General features: G+C 56.3%; 1 protein-coding gene across 3 annotated transcripts in view; it reads left to right on the forward strand.

Moving 5' to 3' along the window:
• Positions 1-17,688, forward strand: part of PTPN5 (protein tyrosine phosphatase non-receptor type 5) — a 54,764-nt gene extending 37,076 nt beyond the window's left edge. For 2 of the 3 annotated variants that reach the window (XM_086677824.1, XM_086677825.1), the window contains 12 exons: positions 3,421-3,614; positions 4,177-4,284; positions 4,533-4,610; positions 5,095-5,336; positions 6,523-6,712; positions 9,073-9,157; positions 12,895-12,974; positions 13,159-13,296; positions 13,787-13,897; positions 15,747-15,907; positions 15,999-16,112; positions 16,529-17,688. In XM_086677824.1, the coding sequence (XP_086533950.1) occupies positions 3,421-3,614; positions 4,177-4,284; positions 4,533-4,610; positions 5,095-5,336; positions 6,523-6,712; positions 9,073-9,157; positions 12,895-12,974; positions 13,159-13,296; positions 13,787-13,897; positions 15,747-15,907; positions 15,999-16,112; positions 16,529-16,622 (1,595 nt within the window). In that variant the 3' untranslated portion in view covers positions 16,623-17,688. The remainder of the gene's footprint in view (positions 1-3,420; positions 3,615-4,176; positions 4,285-4,532; positions 4,611-5,094; positions 5,337-6,522; positions 6,713-9,072; positions 9,158-12,894; positions 12,975-13,158; positions 13,297-13,786; positions 13,898-15,746; positions 15,908-15,998; positions 16,113-16,528) is intronic. The other variant, XM_086677826.1, reaches the window with a different exon arrangement.
• The last annotated feature ends 929 nt before the right edge of the window (positions 17,689-18,617 follow it).

Consider the following 18,617-nt stretch of genomic DNA (forward strand, 5'->3'; position numbering starts at 1 on the left):
GGAAAAGTGATGATCACGCGTCATCAGGGGGTTTGTCTTCTGAGTGCCTCTTACATGCTGGGTGGGTCACAGAGCTGTGTATATACTCTCTCACTCTCTTGTATCCCACCTTGTGCATTTAGGTGTGACAGTCAGGGCCCAGAACCTAGGAGTATTAACGAGGCCTCATGGTATCTGAACTCAGAGCAGTGATCTCTTTTTTAAAATGTCTCTTTCTCTATAAATAAATACATGTATCTGTGTACATGTATGTTTGTGTGTGTATGTGCATATATGTAGCTACATATCATTGCATCTATCTATTGGAAGAAATTTGTAGTACGTAAACAATGAAAAAAATCACCTTGTCACCTCCCCCTTCCAAAGGACTGTTGTTAACACCTGGCTTCGGTTGGTCCCACTTACCGCGTACAACATTTATTGAGCACTTACTGTGTGCCAGGGGTTTGCTGGGCCGCATGCTCCCCGAGCACTGTCACATGTTAACGTCTCATCTTACGGTGGGTATTTGCCACCTTCCTACACGCACGTTTATACTTGCTTAATTTTTAAGGCCAAGGAGATCATACTGTTTTGTCACCTTGCCTTTCTCCATGCCATCGAAATTTCTTTCCGTGATATTAAATATTCATTTACAGGATCTTTTGTAACAGCAGCATGTTTTATTGCAGGCGGGTTCCGTGCTTCCCAGACTGGGGTGCGTGTACCCCTGAGGGCAGAGCCACAGGATAAATTGTAGCACATTTTCCTGAAGGAGAAATTTGATTCGAAGCTTTGGGAGGGGAAAAAGCCCATTATTTTAATATCAAAACAAGTACAGATATACCGTAGTATAGAACACAGAGCACCCATGAATTTTAAAACAGCAAAAGCCCAACATTGCGTGTTCCTCTTATTCCACAAAGACCCATGGCCCCTCTCTGAGGATGGCAGAAACACCTGAGAAGCACCAAGTTCTAGGTCGAGCCCCTCTTTTTTGCAGAGAAGCAAACTGAGACACAGGGAGAAGAAGGGACTGCCCGAGGTCCACGGAGTGTGACTGCAGAGCCTAGCCAGGTGACCCTGTACCCCTCCCACCCTTCCGTATGGGGCATCACACTTCTGCATTTTCTGAGGGTGTGAAGGGAGACCTTGCCACTTGAGTCATCCAGCCTCTGCTTCTCAACAGAGGAAACTCTCGGCTTCCTGCATGATCCATCTCTTAGCAGAGGCTTTTCCTTTTTCACCTTGCTGGTCAGGATCTGAGCTGTCTGCTCATGTAGGTGGCCTCCATGGGCAAAAGTGGATAACCTTCAAAAGTAACTACACCAGCACTTTGATCTTCCACGAAATGCACTGGATGAGAGGCACGTATCCACTGGTCTGTTTCACCCATGAGACTGGGAGCCTGGCGACGGCAGGGGTTATGTGCTAACATTGTTACCATCATCTGACATTTATTGAACGCTGGCTGGACGCCAGGTGCCATGCGGAGTGTTTCATTTATAGTATTGACTCTCTTCATCATAGCTTCCCAAAGCAATACGTGGTTATCCCCATTTATCTGGTAAGAAAACTGAGTGGAAACTTAGCACTTGCCTACCATCATTCGCTCATTTGGTAAATATTTATTACAGACTTACATGCCAGGGCTTTGCTAGATGCTGTGGGCAGTCGTGATGAACAAAAAACCGACACCACTCCCACCCTCATGGAACTTACAGACAAGTGGGAGAGAGGATATTCAACAAATAATTTTACAAACCAAGGCCAGTGCCGTGTAGCCCGGAGCCCGTCTATATGCCTCAGTTTGAACCCACCTCAGCCACTTATTAGCTAAGTGACCTGGGGAGAGTCTTGGACCCTCTCTGGACCTCCTCTTCCTCGTCTATAAAATGAGGACAGCTGGCATACTGACTTCATACGAGTGCTGTGCAGAGTGAACGAATCCACATGTCTAAAGCACCCACAGCGGGGCCTTGCACATTCCACATGTGTCCTTGCTGGTGGTGGTTATGGAGAGGCACATGGTGCTAGGTAAATGTGACAGAGGAGGACCTACTGTAGGTGACATCTGATTGAGTTCTATAAGGTGAATAGGAGTTAACTTGGCAGCGTGTGGGGAGTGGGCAGGGGAGGGAAGCAGGATGCTGGAGGGATGTTCCGGGCAGAGGGAATAGCGTTGGCAAAGCACAGGGGGAGGCGTGGGGAGCGGGGCAGGTAGGTGAGCTCACCTGAGGCACTGCAAGGAGTGTGGCTGGAACACATACGTGGGGGGCCATACCAGGTCAGCATCTAGGAGGAGGGGCCTGTGATAGACACAAATACAGCCGCCACCAGGACCTGGGCCCTTGGCACCACACCGTCGATCCGGGCCATGGAAGACGCTCAGGACGTGTCCAGTGAGCGAGCAAGCACACGGCCAGAAAAACCGTTGGCCTCACCTGATCTTGGCTGTGGGTGTTCTATTAATCACCCGACTAGAAAAGGGGTCCATCGTCCTATTGACGCAGGGCTGTATGGACAGCCCCATCCCCACCGCCAAGCTGTCACACACCCACTTTGCTAGTCCCTCTCTTCTTGGCAGTAGATTAAACCAGGTGGGTTCAAAGGAGGGCGTCCAACATCTGGGACTCCCTAACGTGGGTGCTGACAGAATCCCAAATTTCAGCCGGCGCCTCAGACGTAAGCCAGTGGTGATCACACGTTCATAGTAGCAGAGCCCCGTGTTGAAATTATCTGAGAGGAAACACCAGGGCTCCCTAAAGCAGGAGGAAATCCAAGGGTTGAGCTGAACCTCCGTCTCCCGGGTGTGGAAACAAAGCCCAGAGAGGGGGTGACTCTCCAAGGGTCACACAGCCAGGGACAGACCCAGGACTAGACCTTTGATACCAATTCTGCTACCCCAAGATTTTCCTCCACACCCCACGGTGTGGCCTTGAGGTGGCGAAGGGCCGCGTGGCTGTGATCTTGCCCGGGGTCCAGCCTCCAGCCTCAGCCAGGGGGCACAGACCCCAAAAGACACGAATCCGGAGGGCGGGCGTGGGAGGGCTGTTCAGGGTCACGGCCTGGTTACGCCGTGTCTTTTTCTTCCTCTCTCTCTCTCTCTTTTAATTGAGTGTGAGGTGGTTGTTTTTTGTTTCCTTAAGAAATGGAAAAGAACGGAGCTGCATAAACACGGCGATGCTAACTCCCTGAAAAACCTCCTGCCATTTTAACTCTGTTACTGGAGAAATAAAAGAGAAATAATTTGTCCACCCACACTTAGCTCTTTCTGACGAAGGTAGGTGAATATTGCTTTGCTAATCGAGGGTGACGGCTGGAAGTGGAGCCACGCTGACTGATCCCAGATTGAGCGGAAGCCACAGCAACCCCAGAAGGAGCGGCCCGCCGTGGGTCGGCAGGACCCGAGTCACCGGGCGCGTGTCCCGCCTTCCACAGGTCTCCCCCAGCCGGTAGTGATGGAGGCGCTGGACCAGGCCGAAGGGCTCGCGGACTCTCCGAGAGAAATGCCACCGCCCCCACCGCCTTCACAGCCCTCAGAGCCAGCTCAGAAGCCACCACCTCGAGGCGTCGGGAGCCACTCCCTCCCTGTCAGGAACAGCCTGTGCCTGTTGGCTGCCTCCCAGTTCCTGGTAAGGATATCACAGGCCTTACAAGGGCCTGACTGAGGGCAGGTGGAGGGACGGCCCCCCCGCGTCCTCCCCAGGATGGCCACCTGGGGATCGTGGGAGGTGAGGGGCCTTCTCAGTGTCCCACAGTGACTCCAAGCCCTCGGGCTGGTGTGTACAGGAGGCTGGAGGTCTCAGCTACAGCCTCAGCAGCTAAGACCCTCACAGCCTGCCTTCCCTAACCCGAGAAGCAGGACTTGAGGCTTCCCCAGCAGCCAGGCCTGCAGGGGTCTCTCTGAGAATTTCCCATCTATGGAGATACAACTCTGGGAAACTTTTCTTTTTACGTGGGTACCTGGTGGGGGTCCCTTCTGGGAAGGGTTTTATCTTGGCTCCCTCCAGTCAGTTTTTCTCCAGGGAGAGTCCTGAGGCCTGCTCTGCGCACACAGTACCTGGGCTCTTCCCTGAGCTCTGTAGTCTGGACCTTGGGGGGGCCAGGTTGAGGCTGCAGGTGAGCTCTGCAGGGGGACTATGGGGGCCAGGAGCCCAGGGTCCAAACTCAGTCCGCTCCCCCTGGCTGCCCCAGCTTGCCTGCGGGGTGCTCTGGCTCAGCGGCTATGGCCCCATCTGGTCACAGAATGCCACAGACCTCATCTCCTCCTTGCTCACACTCCCGGAACAGCTGGGACCCATGGTGAGTAAGCTCCAGGGAGCTCCAAGGTAGGAGGGAGCGACTGGGGACCTCTAGCCCCACCAACCCCTGGATGGGGCTTCTCCGAGTTCAGAAGATACTTCCATGCCCCTGAGACCCATCTCCCTGCTCCCCACCCAGACCTGGTCAGAAGCTTTCAGAGCCTCAGTTCTGTCGCTGCCGGAATGAATGAGAACTTGGCCCCCCCGCCACCACCACCCTGTGGTGACTGTCTGTCTCATGTTCCCCAGGCCTGGCTGGGCATTGGGACCTGGGAAGTCCCCAATCTGCTGCTGGTTACTCTGTCTGTGATCCTCATTACCACCCTGGTAAGGTACCTCCTGGCCTGACCTCCGTGCACCCCTCCTCTGACCCCGAGGCCCAGTACCCCCCCAGCTCCCACTTGATTTCCGAGCTAGATGTTTCAGGTCGGGGCAAGGACAGGGTATCTGTGCCCTTCCACTGGTGAGCCCAGCCTGGGTTGAGGGACACCTTCTTCTTGAAGATGGGTTTGCGATGTTCTAAGCTGAGGGAAGGACTAAAGCCAGAGAAGACTGGTGTAGGAGCCCCACACCCCACCGAGAAGACCTCAGTCCACAAGAAACTGAGGGTTGGGGGAGGGTGGGGGCAGGGAGTCGGGTGGGGACTGGAAACTCCCATCTAGGTGAAGGGCGGTGCTATGCAGACGGCTCCCAGGAGAGCAGGGCTGCTCTAGACTCATTGAGGGCAGGGGACTCCATCTCATGGACACCCCGTCACTCAGGGGCCAGCTGACACGGCCCCAGGTCCACGATGCTGTGTCTTCCCAACTAGGTGTGGCACCTCCTGAGGGCTCCCCCAGAGCCACCCGCCCCACCGCGCCCTGAGGATAGACGCCAGTCCGTGAGCCGCCAGCCTTCCTTCACCTACTCCGAGTGGATGGAAGAGAAGGTCGAGGATGACTTCCTAGACCTGGACCCTGTCCCTGAGACTCCTGTGTTTGACTTCGTGATGGACATCAAGCCGGAGGCCGACCCTGCCTCACTCACCGTCAAGTCCATGGGTCTACAGGAAAGGTGGGAGGGGTGGAGAAGGGGTGGGCTCTATGGGCTTTTGAGCTCTCAGCTCCCCATCAGAAGGGCAGACACCTGACTCTGACTCCCAGGGCCCAGGATAGAGCTGGCCTCTTAGTTTAGCCAGTGTAGACACATGCTCGTCAGGTCTGATTCCTATAGATCAGAGTGCCCCAAGGTAAATGCTGAGAAGTGCCGTTAGTGCACACGAGCGCATAGGCACATACAGGTGTATGTGTGTGCATGCTCACACATACGCTGCCGTGCTCAAGTAAGTTCGGGTAGGTTCCCTTATTACAGGACTTGTCAGGGCCTGTAACACGCTTGCGTTCATTGTAAATCAGCAAGCGGGTAGCGTGTGGCATTCCTCAAAGTCTGCTGACCACTCTGCTTTTGTAGAATGTCCCAGAGTATTCCCCAGAACATACTTCGGGAGGTGTCAGCACCTTTTCAGAGTCTCGTTGGGTAAGCTGGATCACACCAGGTTTGAGTTCTCCACATGATATCTTGGAAGAAGCCCTGGACGAGGAGTCAGAAAACCTAGCTTTTAGTTTCGGCTCTGCGATTCCCTTACTGTGTGAGCTTGGGCAGTTCTTGTCCCCTCTCTGGGACTCGCTTTCCCTTTCTATGTGGTCAGCGCCCTTCGACTGTTCTGTTGACGCTTTAGACACCGAATGGGGTAGAGCCTGTCCAGTGCAGACATCTTTGCTGCTGCTATGCAGCCCCGGGACTCCGTCTTCCCCCGACAGCCAAGGGGCCTGGCCTCTCCTGGTTGAGATTTCCATGACTCATGGCCAGCGTCAGCCAGGACTGGCGGGACCAAGGCCATGATGTGGAGGGTAGAGCATCGCTTCCCTGCTCTAGTCAGGTGCCCTCTCTCATGAGCTTTCTGGGGCCACAGGGCTGGGCACTGCCTCTGGGCAGTGACAGAAGAGAGTCCAGGGAGGGCTGTGTTGAGGCCGCCTTGGATGGAACCTCTGGAACCGGGGCCCCAAGCTCCCCACCTCAGTTAGCATCTCCATTGCAGGAGGCAGGAGACGGGGGATCAGGCCTAAGCCCCGGAGCTGAGACTCATGCTGTTCCCGTCAGGGGCGCTGTCACCCTCCCACTCCTCCCGCTGCCACCCTTGATCTCTCCCTCCCCACCTCACCACCCCTGAGACTCACTCCCCCTTTCCCGGTCCTTCCAGGAGGGGCTCCAATGTCTCCCTGACCCTGGACATGTGCACACCAGGCTGCAATGAGGAGGGCTTCGGCTATCTCATGTCCCCACGTGAGGAGTCAGCCCGCGAGTACCTGCTCAGCGCCTCCCGTGTCCTGCAGGCCAAGGAGCTTCACGAGAAGGCCCTGGACCCCTTCCTGCTGCAGGCAGAATTCTTTGTGAGTCCTCCCGTGCCAGTCACGCCACTCTGGGTAGACCTTTCTGCTCACACCGATCACAAACCTAGCAAGGCAGTGGTGGGGGTGCCCAGAACCCAGCATCTGATAGATTTGTTATTTCCTTATCAGCTCTCCCACCATCTTGGGCGAGCTGCTTCCCCTCTGAGCCTCCGTTTCCTCACCTGGAAAATGCGGGTAGAAATCATAGGAATGTTGCAAGGATGAAAGACATGGCTAATGTGTGCAGAGGGCTCCGCTGGGTGACTGGTGCTCGGTGGCGTCCCCAAGTCCTCACTGCCCACTGCGGTGCTTTGAAAGTCAAAGAATGCCTTCCTTCTGGCTTCCTGTTTTCCCTCCCTTCGCCCGGCTGACATCACCAAGCGTCGTTCATCCTCTGACATCCCTCCAGTCACCCCGTCCCCCTCTAGACCCTTTGCAGCAGCCTGGTCCAGCTGCCTCCTGTGGGATTTTGAGGTGCCCGATAAATGACATTTACCTGCTTTACCTGCCTGAGCCCTCAACCAGTCATCAGCTAAGACGTAATGACAGTGTCTCCTTTATTTTCGTTGATGAAGGCAAAGTGTGAAATGAGGCTTAGGTGCGTCGTAATAGTGAGCTTTCTAATACTGACCCCCAGAATTTGCAGATTTTCTACCCACCCCAGGTGGTGCGCCCCACACCCCATGGGGGCCATCCCTATGTTTGTTTCTCTGCAGGAGGGTCCCCAAAGGAGGAGGAAGGAAGGGCTTGGGTCCAAAAGCTGATTCCTCACTCAAACCTACCCATCCGGTAACTCACCAGTATGGGCAGGAATAGGAAAGAGGCCTCGAGTATTCGGGGAAAGTCCAGAGGGACGGGGAAGCCATGAACCTCCCTCAGCTCCCCTTGCCCAGGCCACCTTGTCTCCTACCTGGACTGGATGGCCGTTTCCTCTGTGAAAACCGCAGTCACTCTCCGACCCACTGCTCCACATTCTCCAGGGCTGGGCATCGCCTGTCTTACCCGAGTTGGGCTAGCCCAGCCTCTTTGTTCAGCCCTATGCCCCCCACCCCTAGAGCGACTGTCCACTTCAAACTGGACCACCACCTCCCCCTACCCCCGGGCTTCTCCTCCCATGCCTGTACTCACATCATTGCCCCACTGGATGCTTCCAGAAAGCCTTCCTTAACCACCCGAGCCTCAGTTCTGCTCTGTGTCCCCCATCATCACCTCCCCTTGAAGAAGGGGTTTGAATCCTCTCTGGTGTTTCCTGTTCAGTAAATTGTTGTTGATTTTGCCCAGAGAGAAAAGAACATGGCCTGCACATTCACTCCGTGGGCACTTTTGGACACATTGGTTTTGGTTTTGGTTGTTTTTTTGTTTTTTTCGATTCTCACAGTAACCCAAGAAAGTGAATCTTTCTCAATACTTAAAGCCCATACTTACTATGTCCAAAAACTGTGGACACTGTGAAACTACGTGTAGTCAGGCGCTGAGCAGCGGGGTCAGATGGAAGGGGGGGGGGTGGTGAAGAAGCCCGAGGCACTGGGGAGTCATCCCGGAGAACAGTGGGGAGGGGCCAAGAGGTGAACTTACAGCCTAGGAACTGTTTGGACAGGTGGAGAGGGGTGGGATCAGGGCTCCCGACTAGCAGAGTCAGAAGGCACGCTGGGAGCTCAGACCTGGAGCGGGATGGAGAGGGACGTATTTGCAGCACAGAAGAGACCTGCCTGTAACTAGAGAGCGGGTCACTGAGAACAGCCCGCGGTAAACAAAGACCAGATGCAAGGCGACCTCACATGCCAGGTGGAGAAGTATGAACTTGGGGCTCTCGACACAGAGCATGATTGGGAGGTGGAAACATATCCTTGAGAGCTCAGAAGGAGGCTCTTTTCCCGGGGAGAATCGGGGAAGGCTTCTTGGAGGAGATGGCATTTAAGGTGGACAGGACAGAGGATGGGGTGGATGTTGACCACAAAGAGTGCGCACTGCCTGAGCTCCTGCGGTGGGGACGCCCTGGGTGGGAACCCGGATCCGTGAAGCCATTCAGGTTGGCTGCAGCGCAGGGAGTGTGATTGGTCAGGTCCCTGGTTCTCTCCTTGTTCTTTGTTCAGCAGCCATTAATTGAGTGTCTACTATGTGCCAGGTTGGCCCTTGATCGACTATAATAATAACATTTATTATTTACTCACTACGTGCCAGGTGCTATTCTAAATGCTTTTTATGCGCAGTGACTCATTTAATACTAAATGTTTACCGAATGAAGGCATGCACTCATGCAAACGTCTGGACTAGAAGTTAGGGGCACACCGGTGCCTGGATTCAAACGTCTGTGAGAGCCAGCCCACAGCTGCTAACTCCCCCGTGTCCTCATCTTGCAGGAAATCCCCATGAACTTTGTGGATCCGAAGGAGTATGACATCCCTGGGCTGGTGCGGAAGAACCGGTACAAAACCATCCTTCCCAGTGAGTACTCGCTGCCCCAGAAGGTGAGGGCAGGCTCACCCTCACCTGGGTGCCCCTTGCCCTGAGCTAGGCCTTCAGGGTCACGAGAAGGAGGGAAGGAGGGTTAGGGGGTACCGAGTGCTGGGAAAGTCTCCCTGCTCAGGGCAGAGGTTAGTTCTTTCCTTCACCCTTACCCTGGCTGTGCCTGGCTCTGGAAACCCAGAGAGAAAGAGTGAAGGTCGTAAGAGCTCCTAGACGGTGCGTGGTGACTGGAGAGTATTTTCACCCTCTTTTATCTCTTCAGAGTGGGCAGATTTTGAAGGGAGGAAATGGGGGCTCCGAGAGGTTGATTGGCTCATCCACAGTCACGCAGCCAGGAAGTTTCAAACTGGGCCTCCTTGACCCCGGAACTGGGCTCTTTGGTCTACCTTGAGTTGACTTTGTTCTGGTTGTGAGTCCTCTCACAGGAAGAGCCGCCCCACAAGGGAATGAGCTGCCTGTCAGAGAGCGAGCTCCACATCACTCAGGGTGTGCAAGTGAAGTTGCATGGTCAGTGCCCTGGCAGGTCTGAGAGGGACAGTTAGACCAGGTGACCGAATGTTCCTCTTTCAGCCTGGGGTGTCATTTTTGGATAACTTTCATCAAGCCCCTGTCTGCCTGTCACCCCTGCCAAGTTCAGGCCCCAGGCCCCAAGGCTGGCTTAGGGGGTGACGTGTTGGAAGTGAGTCCCCACCAACCCACTCCGCTCAGTTGGTGGAGTAACGAGGCTTTAAAAAAGCAGTTTTCCCATCAGCATCTCCAACAACATGTAAGATGTCATGACTTATTTTTAACTTTTAAAATATCGACTTGTGGTTGCTATGGTTACACAGTCTCTAGGTAGTTCCGGTTAAACAAAGCACCATTTAAGGCCAGGATGCATTATTCAGGGCTGCTCACCTCGTCCCTCATCTTGCCACCCTCCAACCAGGCAGCCCCGCGTGAGGGGAGGGGCTCGGGGACCCCAGAACTGGGGGCTTTGCTGGCCACTCGGAATGACCCCTGGGGGAGGCTGGGAGCCCGGCCATCGCTCCAGCGGTCCCCACTGGATTGCTGAGAGGCCCTGGGCCACTTCCACCATGCTCTGAGCCTGCACGCCCTGGAGCTCAACAGAGAATCCTCTGTGGCCAGCAAGAATTGACCCTGTGCCTCAGAGCCCGGGATCCGCGCGGGGGTGTGTGTGACAGAGGACACGTCAGGCTTGGCAGAGGCCCACCAGATCCAGGACACCCGGAGGCTTGTTCTCTCATTCGTTTGGCCCACATTTGCTGAGCCCCTACCCCAGGGGATGAGAATTCAGGCATGAATGAGACACAGGGAGTTCACAGTCTAATGGAAGAAACAGATCCGTGGACAGTTACTAGGGCAAAGTGACCGGTAACCCAGCTGGCAGCACTGAGGACAAGATACAGGGGAGCGCTTTCTGTCCGTTTGCCACTGTGTCCCAAGTACCAAAATAGTGCCTGACACATAGCAGACATTCTGCTCCTGTTTGAATGAGGGAGGGAGGGAGGGAGGGAGGGAGGGAGGGAGGGAGGGAGGGAGGGGTGGGAAGGATAGAAGGAAAGGAGGGAGGAAGGGAGGAAGAGAGGGAGGGAGGAAGGAAGGAAATCTCGTATCAGCTCTCCCTGGCCATCCTCACTGCCAAATGACTCTATGGGGTTCAGGGCTTGTATGTTGCCCAATTCCAGGGGTGCCATTTACATGGACTTCACTGACATAATGCCCCTGGAGTTGGGCTGGGCAATCATCTCCTGGCTGGTCTCCCCTCCTGTCCATCATCTACCATTGTCCCTGAAATGGTGCAAAGCAGACATCCAGTCATGTCATTCTTCTCCTTTACCCTGTCCTTGCCACCTTTATAATCCTCCGGTTTAGGTCCAGCCTTATAAGCATGGTTTATAAGACCCTTTGTCATTTGGTTCCTCACCACCTCATGTCACCACCCCCCGCCTGGCCCCGTGCATTGGCATCAGACAGAATGGTGTTCCCTACCCCTGCTCCTACAGGGCCTTCAGACCCAGCCTGGGTGCTTTCGGACCACACGCTGCTTGTCTGCCTGCCTGGCACTTGGGGGCAGGGACCGTGTCCTGTTTGTCGGGGAGTCCCTACCCTCCAGCACAGTGCCAGGCGCGGAGGCAGTATTCAGTGGGGTCAGTAGAACCATTCCCGTTCCCACAGTGGTTCTTCTTCAACGCCAGAGGCCCTGGTGGCTGGTCAAAGAGGGGTGTGTCCACTTCTAGCACCTAATCTGGGCAGGCAGGGAGGTGACCCCTCAGCACTCCCCGCTCCTCTCTTCTGCTGGCCACCCAGAGTCTCCTTCATGGACCCTCCCTCCTCCACCCCTAACCTCTCTGTGCCCCTGTCCACAAGGGGCCCCCACCCCCAGATCACCTGCCAGGACTTCCGGGCATGGGAGGGAGGAGAACTCGCCTCCCCATAAAAGGTCCGGAGAACGGAGGCTTGTGAGGGTCACCTCCTGTTTCTCCTACCAGGTCTGGGATCCTCTCGACCTGTTAACCTACAGGGAAACTTGTAATAATGGCAGCGATCACAGCCACGTGCTATGCGATACAGTGCGTGCTGGGCTAAGTTACTGGCCTGAGGACACCTGGATACCATTCACTCCTTTTATTTTTACAAGACCATCGGGGCCATGACGGAAGGGATGTCTCCGGTTCACAGACGCGGCACAGGGGAACTAAGGCATTCGTGCCCGTTGACACTCGTAGCAAGTCACAGAGCCAGGACCTGGACCCCACCCTCTGGCTCCCCTGTGCTGCCTCGGAGAGCCCCAGACTGTATGCCGGATGTGCCTGTAGTTCAGCCTGTAGTTTCTCGGGAGAGAAACCGAAGCCCGGAGAAGGGCTAAGACAGTGAGCTGGTGACAGAGCCAGACCAGAGGCCAGGGCCCCGGGCCCCCAGCCAACTCCCTGCCCGCCTCACATGGCCTCCCCGTCCCAGTCCCAGCCTCTGCTGGCTGACAGAATAGTCAGTTCAGGGAGGCTGTAGCTGAAACAAAACAGATTCTACTCCAAGAAGAGGAGCAGGAGGTTGTGAGAATCTGCAGCTGTGGGATTTGACACGGGAATAGACTGGGAGAAAAAGGAAAAAGCCCTCCGTGCACACGTGCACCTGCTGCTAAGACCCTACCATTTCATCCATCCCTGGGCTCTCCCTTGGCTCTCTACCCCCAGATCTTAATAGCTCTTTATAAAGCACTTGACGGTTTACCTCGCACTTTCACAGCTGTTTTCTCGTTTAGCTTCCCAGTAACGCTGGGAAGTGGGCGTGTCTACCCCCCGTATTACAGATAGGAAAGTCGAGGCTTAGGAAGGACGTGTGCTTTTCAAGCACACTGACAGCACGTCAGTGACCGTGCGTACCCAAACTCTGCCACCCCTGCCGACCAGGATGTGCACTGTAGGTAATTCCTTTTCTGGACTTAGCTCACTCCTCTCCAGAACATGACGCACAGTGAGCCCGGGGCAGCTTAAGGGACACAGGCAGGGGGCAGGCAATGATGCTATGGAGGTGGAGACCCAGGGTCACGGAGACGGGCCTGTGTTTTGCTAGTGGGTAGGCGAAGGAGGAACTTCAGGAGTCCCAGGAAAAATGTGGGTGCCCGGAAGCGGGCCAGATAAGGTGAGCCCTGCACTAGAGGGGTGCTGCTTCTGTCAAATATCAGCCTCACCTGTCTCCCCCCCTCCACACCCCAGACCCCCACAGCAGAGTATGTCTGACCTCGCCAGACCCCGATGACCCTCTGAGTTCCTACATCAACGCCAACTACATCCGGGTACGTAGCCCCATCCCAGCGACCTCTGCCTGAAAGGGAGGCCCAAGCCAACAGGATCTGACCTCCAGGCTTGCCCTTAAGCCAGCATGGCTCCTGCCAGCCCCCTGGGAAGGGCCTGAGTGTGGGGACTGGGCCCAGGGAGCGCTGCATCCGACCCTGATAGCCTGGACTTGGCTGGCCACAGGGCTACGGTGGGGAGGAGAAGGTGTACATTGCCACGCAGGGACCCATCGTCAGCACGGTCAGCGACTTCTGGCGCATGGTGTGGCAGGAGCAGACACCCATCATCGTCATGATCACCAACATCGAGGAGATGAATGAGGTAGGCACCCCGTGCCGCTGCCGGGCGTCTGCTGCTTTGTGCCCTCGGCTGAGCATCTTGTTTCCGTATGAATCCTTACAACAGTCTCGTGAGGGTGGTAGTGTTCACGCCACCGCCAAGGGGAGGAAATGGGAGGCTGAGCGAGGTTAAGTCCAGGCCCTGCCCTCTCCACCTGCCCGGCCTATGCTCTGATCGGGTCCTGCCTCCCTGCCCGCTGGGGCCCACTCCGGCTACTTCTTTACCCACAGTAGCTCATTTAAGCGAATCCCCATAGAGTGCTTCAGAGTGGGCATCACTTCCGGTTTCCAGATGAGGAAACTGAGGCTCAAAAAAGGGAAGTAACGTACAGGTTATGAAGCTGAGGTTTGAACTGCCGTCTAACTGCGAACCTGTTGTCCTTTTATGTCCTGCCCTGCTGGCCCTGGTGGGGCACTGGGGAAACCGGGTGGGGAACTGGGAGTGTATTGCAGCCTGGTCTGGGCCCCTGCAGAAGTGCACTGAGTATTGGCCGGAGGAGCAGGTGATGTACGACGGAGTGGAGATCACTGTGCAGAAAGTCATTCATACCGAGGATTACCGGCTGCGACTCATCTCCCTCAGGGTGAGGCCAGGGACTGGGCTGGGCCGGACTGGGCCAGACTGGGAGGATGGGGGACAGGACCATGACCGGGGGCCTCCACAGATAACGGGGTCTGTAGCTGAAATCCGGGCCTCTGTCACTCTCAGGATGTACTGATAAACAGGGATGAGGGAGGGGTGAATGGACTTGGGGGCCAGAGGCAGGACCAGATATCAGTTGTATTTTATGCTCTTGGGCTCTCTCTCTGTCTACACTGTCATTCATGATGCCTTCCAACTCTGCTTCAGATACACTCAAGTCCAGAACTGCCTGGGTAAGAGATCTCCAAACAACCTCCAGTCCTTAGAATTGAAGGTCCGTTAGAACTTTGAGATCCTGTAGTATTCAATCTGTCCACCAGAGGGCAGACACTTCTTGCTGCGTTTGGGTTGCATAGGAAAGTCACGGTTACACAAAAAGGGAGGAAAAAAAAAAGGAAGACATACAAAATGTGAGCAATACAAAACAGCCCAAAAGAGTGGGGGGGAGGTATCCTCCCACCCTGAAGTGGTGCTTCTTCTAGGCTCAGCATAAGAGAGGAGATTGTTCCTCTGGAATCCTCTGGATTGGGTAGAGCCCAATGTAATAACCCCAAAGGCTGGGAGAGGTGAGCCAAGTGCCAGGAAGCTTTCTGCTTCCCCAGAAAGAGAGGCTGAGGTGAGATGAGGGCCGCCTCATTGTCACACTGCCATGGGGAGTATTTACTTTTGTCCATGAGTCCATGAGTCTCTACAAGAAGCCTCCCTACGCCTGGTTCTGGGTGGGTACTGGGAACACAGACTGTCCAAAGCCTGGACTCTCTCCTAAAGGAGCACCCCTAATGGTAAGTACCAGGCTAGAGATTGGCAAGAACATAGAAGAAGGCCACTCCATTAGCCAGGGTGTTCAGGGAGGGCTTCCTGGAAGTGGTGGTGCTGAATGGAGTTGGCAGGATGAGTAGGAGTTGACTAGGGGCAAACAAGGGAGAAAACATTCCAGGCAGAGAAAAAAGTTAAAAAGAAAGGCACGGAAGATGGAATAGCTCTGTGTGTGTGTGTGTGTGTGTGTGGGTGTGGGTGTGTGTGTGCGCACGCGCGCGCACGCGTGCACGCACAGCAGAGGTTTTATGTACAAACCATCTGGAGTGCAGAAGCACTCCAGATTGAGTACTACCCGTGTTCAGGGGTAGGAGACCGGCCTGGAGGGCTAGGTCCTATACGGTGTGTCTCATTTGCCAGACTGAAGACTAAGGAGAGTGGGTTTTATTCAGAGAGCAACAAGGGCCGTTGGAGAGTTCTGAGCAGGAGAGCAGCGTGTCCAGATCTGTGCTGCACACGACCACGTTTGGCCACTGTGGGGATAGAGCAGTCAGGGGGGAGGGAGAGACGGTGGAGACACGATAAAGGGCGAAGCGGAGGTGGAGCTGGTGGAGAGGCAAGAACACTGACAAGACTTGGGGGTGGTGGCAGGCGAAGCGTAGTGACGTGAGCGGGAGAGCCCCCAGGCTCCGGGTCATGAGACTGAGGGGTGACCCGGCTGTTTAAGATAAGGGAGCAGAGGACAGGATCGGATTGGAGAGGGACCCTCTGCCTCTCTTGGAGGACCCTGGAGTTGTTGGGGCAGAACGGACCAGGGAAGACCAGTTGTCACTGAGCAGCTTCCACTACCAAGCTGGCTGTGGGTCTCTGATGCCACTGAGCAGTACGAGCAGCACGGTGTAGGTGGCAGAGGCCGTGGGTCCCATGCCGGGGTCTCCCCACTGTGTTCTCGCTGCTCCCTTCCCAACTTTGGGCTACGTTGGGGACTCTAAGAGTTCACATGTATCTGGGGTGGGTCTCTGTCTCCTGGACAGAGCGGGACCGAAGAGCGAGGCCTGAAGCATTACTGGTTCACGTCCTGGCCCGACCAGAAGACCCCAGACCGGGCCCCCCCACTCCTGCACCTGGTGCGGGAGGTGGAGGAGGCCGCCCGGCAGGAGGGGCCCCGCTGCGCCCCCATCGTCGTCCACTGCAGGTGGGTCCTCCCAGCCACCCACCAGGGCAGGGCAGCCTCCCTGCTCCCCACGCCGGTCCGTTCCTTACCCCAGCATCCCCTCTGCCCTCAGTGCAGGGATTGGGAGGACGGGCTGCTTCATCGCCACCAGCATCTGCTGCCAGCAGCTGCGGCAGGAGGGAGTGGTGGACATCCTTAAGACCACGTGCCAGCTCCGTCAGGACAGGTCGGCCCGTGCACAGGGGTGGGGGCGCATGGGGAGAGACTGAGGCACGCGTGGGGTGCGGGGCAGGAGGACCCACGGCACATGGATGTGCTGGAGGATGGGGAGTGGAGGACACAGATGGGGAGAGGAGCTGGATCCAGACAGCTGCTGGCCGGATGAGGAGGGGAAAGGAACCCAGCTGGGGAGGGGGGAGGGGGGAGGGGTGGTGGGGCACGTCCTCTCTGTCCCTGCTGTGTGCGCCAGAGCTCGGCGGGACAGGAAGGAGCAGAGGGACGTGGCTGGCAAGGGTTGACCCCTCCGCGCTACAGAAAGACCAGGCCCCTCGCGAATGATGGGCAGTCGTGGGTTTGGGGGCGCCCTCCCGCAGCCCGTCGTCTCTCAACCATCCCGTCTCCGCTGTGCATCTCTGCCCGCAGGGGCGGCATGATCCAGACATGTGAGCAATACCAGTTTGTACACCATGTCATGAGCCTCTACGAGAAGCAGCTGTCACGCCAGTCCCCAGAGTGACTGCGCTCCTGCCCCGAGGTCCTCTGGGCACCGCCCAACCTGAGTCTGGGCCCTCCCCCCGGTTACACGCGGGGCCCTGCCTCGGGTCCCCGCCTGCCCCCCGTCCCTGCCCCTCCTGCTTCCTTCTCTCTAGTCTGTTCCTTCCTCCTCCCTCCTCCGGCAGCCTTGGCCTGGCCCCTGCTCCCCAACATAGCTCTTCCTACTGTACATACTGGGGACTGGGGCAGGGTGGGAGAGGGATGTGCCAGGCCAGGCCTGGGGCCCCGGGGCCTGACCCATGCCATGCAGACCTGGGGCCTCAGTTTTTAATGATAGTTCCATTGCTACTTGATCCAAAACGTTTCTGTGCCGCAAGCGTCCCGCTGTAGCGTGTCTGTCTGTCCGTCCATCTCTGCTGTCTGTACCGGACACTGTGTCTCCTCGGCCCGGGGAAAGGGGTGATGAGCTCCAGCCCCACAGTAGCCCAGGCAGAGGCGCCTGCCCTGGGCCCCCACCCCCACTTCCCACCCGGCAGATTGCATTTTGCCCCAGTTACTGAGCTCGGGATGGGGAGCGCCTGAGGAATGGGCCGAGAGATCTCAGTTGGGCGAGAGGTCTCTGGGTTGGGGTGGGGGGAGTATCACAGCCAGGATGACCTGTTGGTGTCAGATGCCTTCAGGAGGCAGTGACCAGCCTGTGAGGCATTGAGGAAGCAGGGGACGGAGGGGGGCTGTGAACCCAGAGGACCTGAGCCCTGGTGGGGGGTGGGAGAAGGGGGAGCTCTGAGGGTGGGGTGGGGTCTGGGCCCCAGATCCGTGTGGAACACTTTTCTGTGTCACCGTGGGAAAGCCTTCCCAGAAGTCTCGCTGCGTGTAGCTCTGCGTGTGTTCCTGTGTCCATGCGTGTGTTGAGAGCCCGTCAGTCGGGCGTGCATGACTCTTGGCAACATGTGTTATCTTGGAGCCACGTGTTTTTATTGCTGACTTTAAATATTTATTCCACGGCAGACAGAGACATTTGGTGTCTTTTTATAATTTGCTCGTGGTCATTGAATAGAGCAATAAACGGAGCATTTTGAGCAAAACTAGCCTCCTGCGTCCGTATAATTGCCTCTCCCCTCCCTGCCTCCCTGTAATCCGGTCTTTGTGCATCCTCTACACACACACACACACACACACACACACTCAAGGTCCCTAGCGCCTGGTCTCTGTGCACCCTCTATGCACACGCTCACACAACACACACACACACACACACACGCACACACACACAGGCAGAGACACACCCTCCAGCTCCCTAGTGCCCCCTGTGGAGATTGGAAGTATGGGCCAAATCCATTTGATTTTGGCAGGGTCTCCTGCACCCTCACCTCCAACCCATCCAGGAGGCCTGGACTATGAGGAGCCTAAAGGCCAGGTATGGGAGGCTTCCAGAGAAGGCAAAGTGTCTGGAAGGCCACCAGCTCCGACAGATGGGCCAGAGAGGCCAAGGCTCGGGCAGGGAGACTTTCAGGTCACACCCAGGCTCCTCCCTGTAGGCCAGCCCACTTATCCCATGGGCCCTACAGGTCCCAATAGCAGCTGCAACCTGGACGTTTCCCTTATAAGGCCTGGGCTGACAGTAGCCTCCCCCCCAGAGCACCCAGGGACTCTGCCCCAGGGCTCAGATCCTGAGCCACCCGGACACTCCTGCTCTATTCTTACCCCTGCCCTCAGGGATGCAGCAAAAGTAGCTGTGATGCTGCTGCTGGCAGGCGGGGGTCACTCCAGGGCATGGGAGGATCCAGGGCAGGGCTGCTGACCGACCAGTGAGTCCTTACAAAGCACCAGAACCTCATGTGTGTTGGTAGACTGTCCCAAGCGTGCAGACAATAAGGAAAGAACGGGGAGGGGCTTTGAACAGCTGGGATGCAGGTCCCAGAGCGGGGGATGGGCATGCTCTCCAGCCATCCTCCAACAGGAGGGTAGGCCCTCTTACCCTCTACCTGGATTAGAGAAGGATTGAGCTATAGGAGTG

This window comes from Puma concolor, chromosome D1 (genome assembly GCF_028749965.1).
Source record: "Puma concolor isolate L17-30 chromosome D1, mPumCon1.1.hap2, whole genome shotgun sequence".
Taxonomy (NCBI): Eukaryota; Metazoa; Chordata; class Mammalia; order Carnivora; family Felidae; genus Puma; species Puma concolor.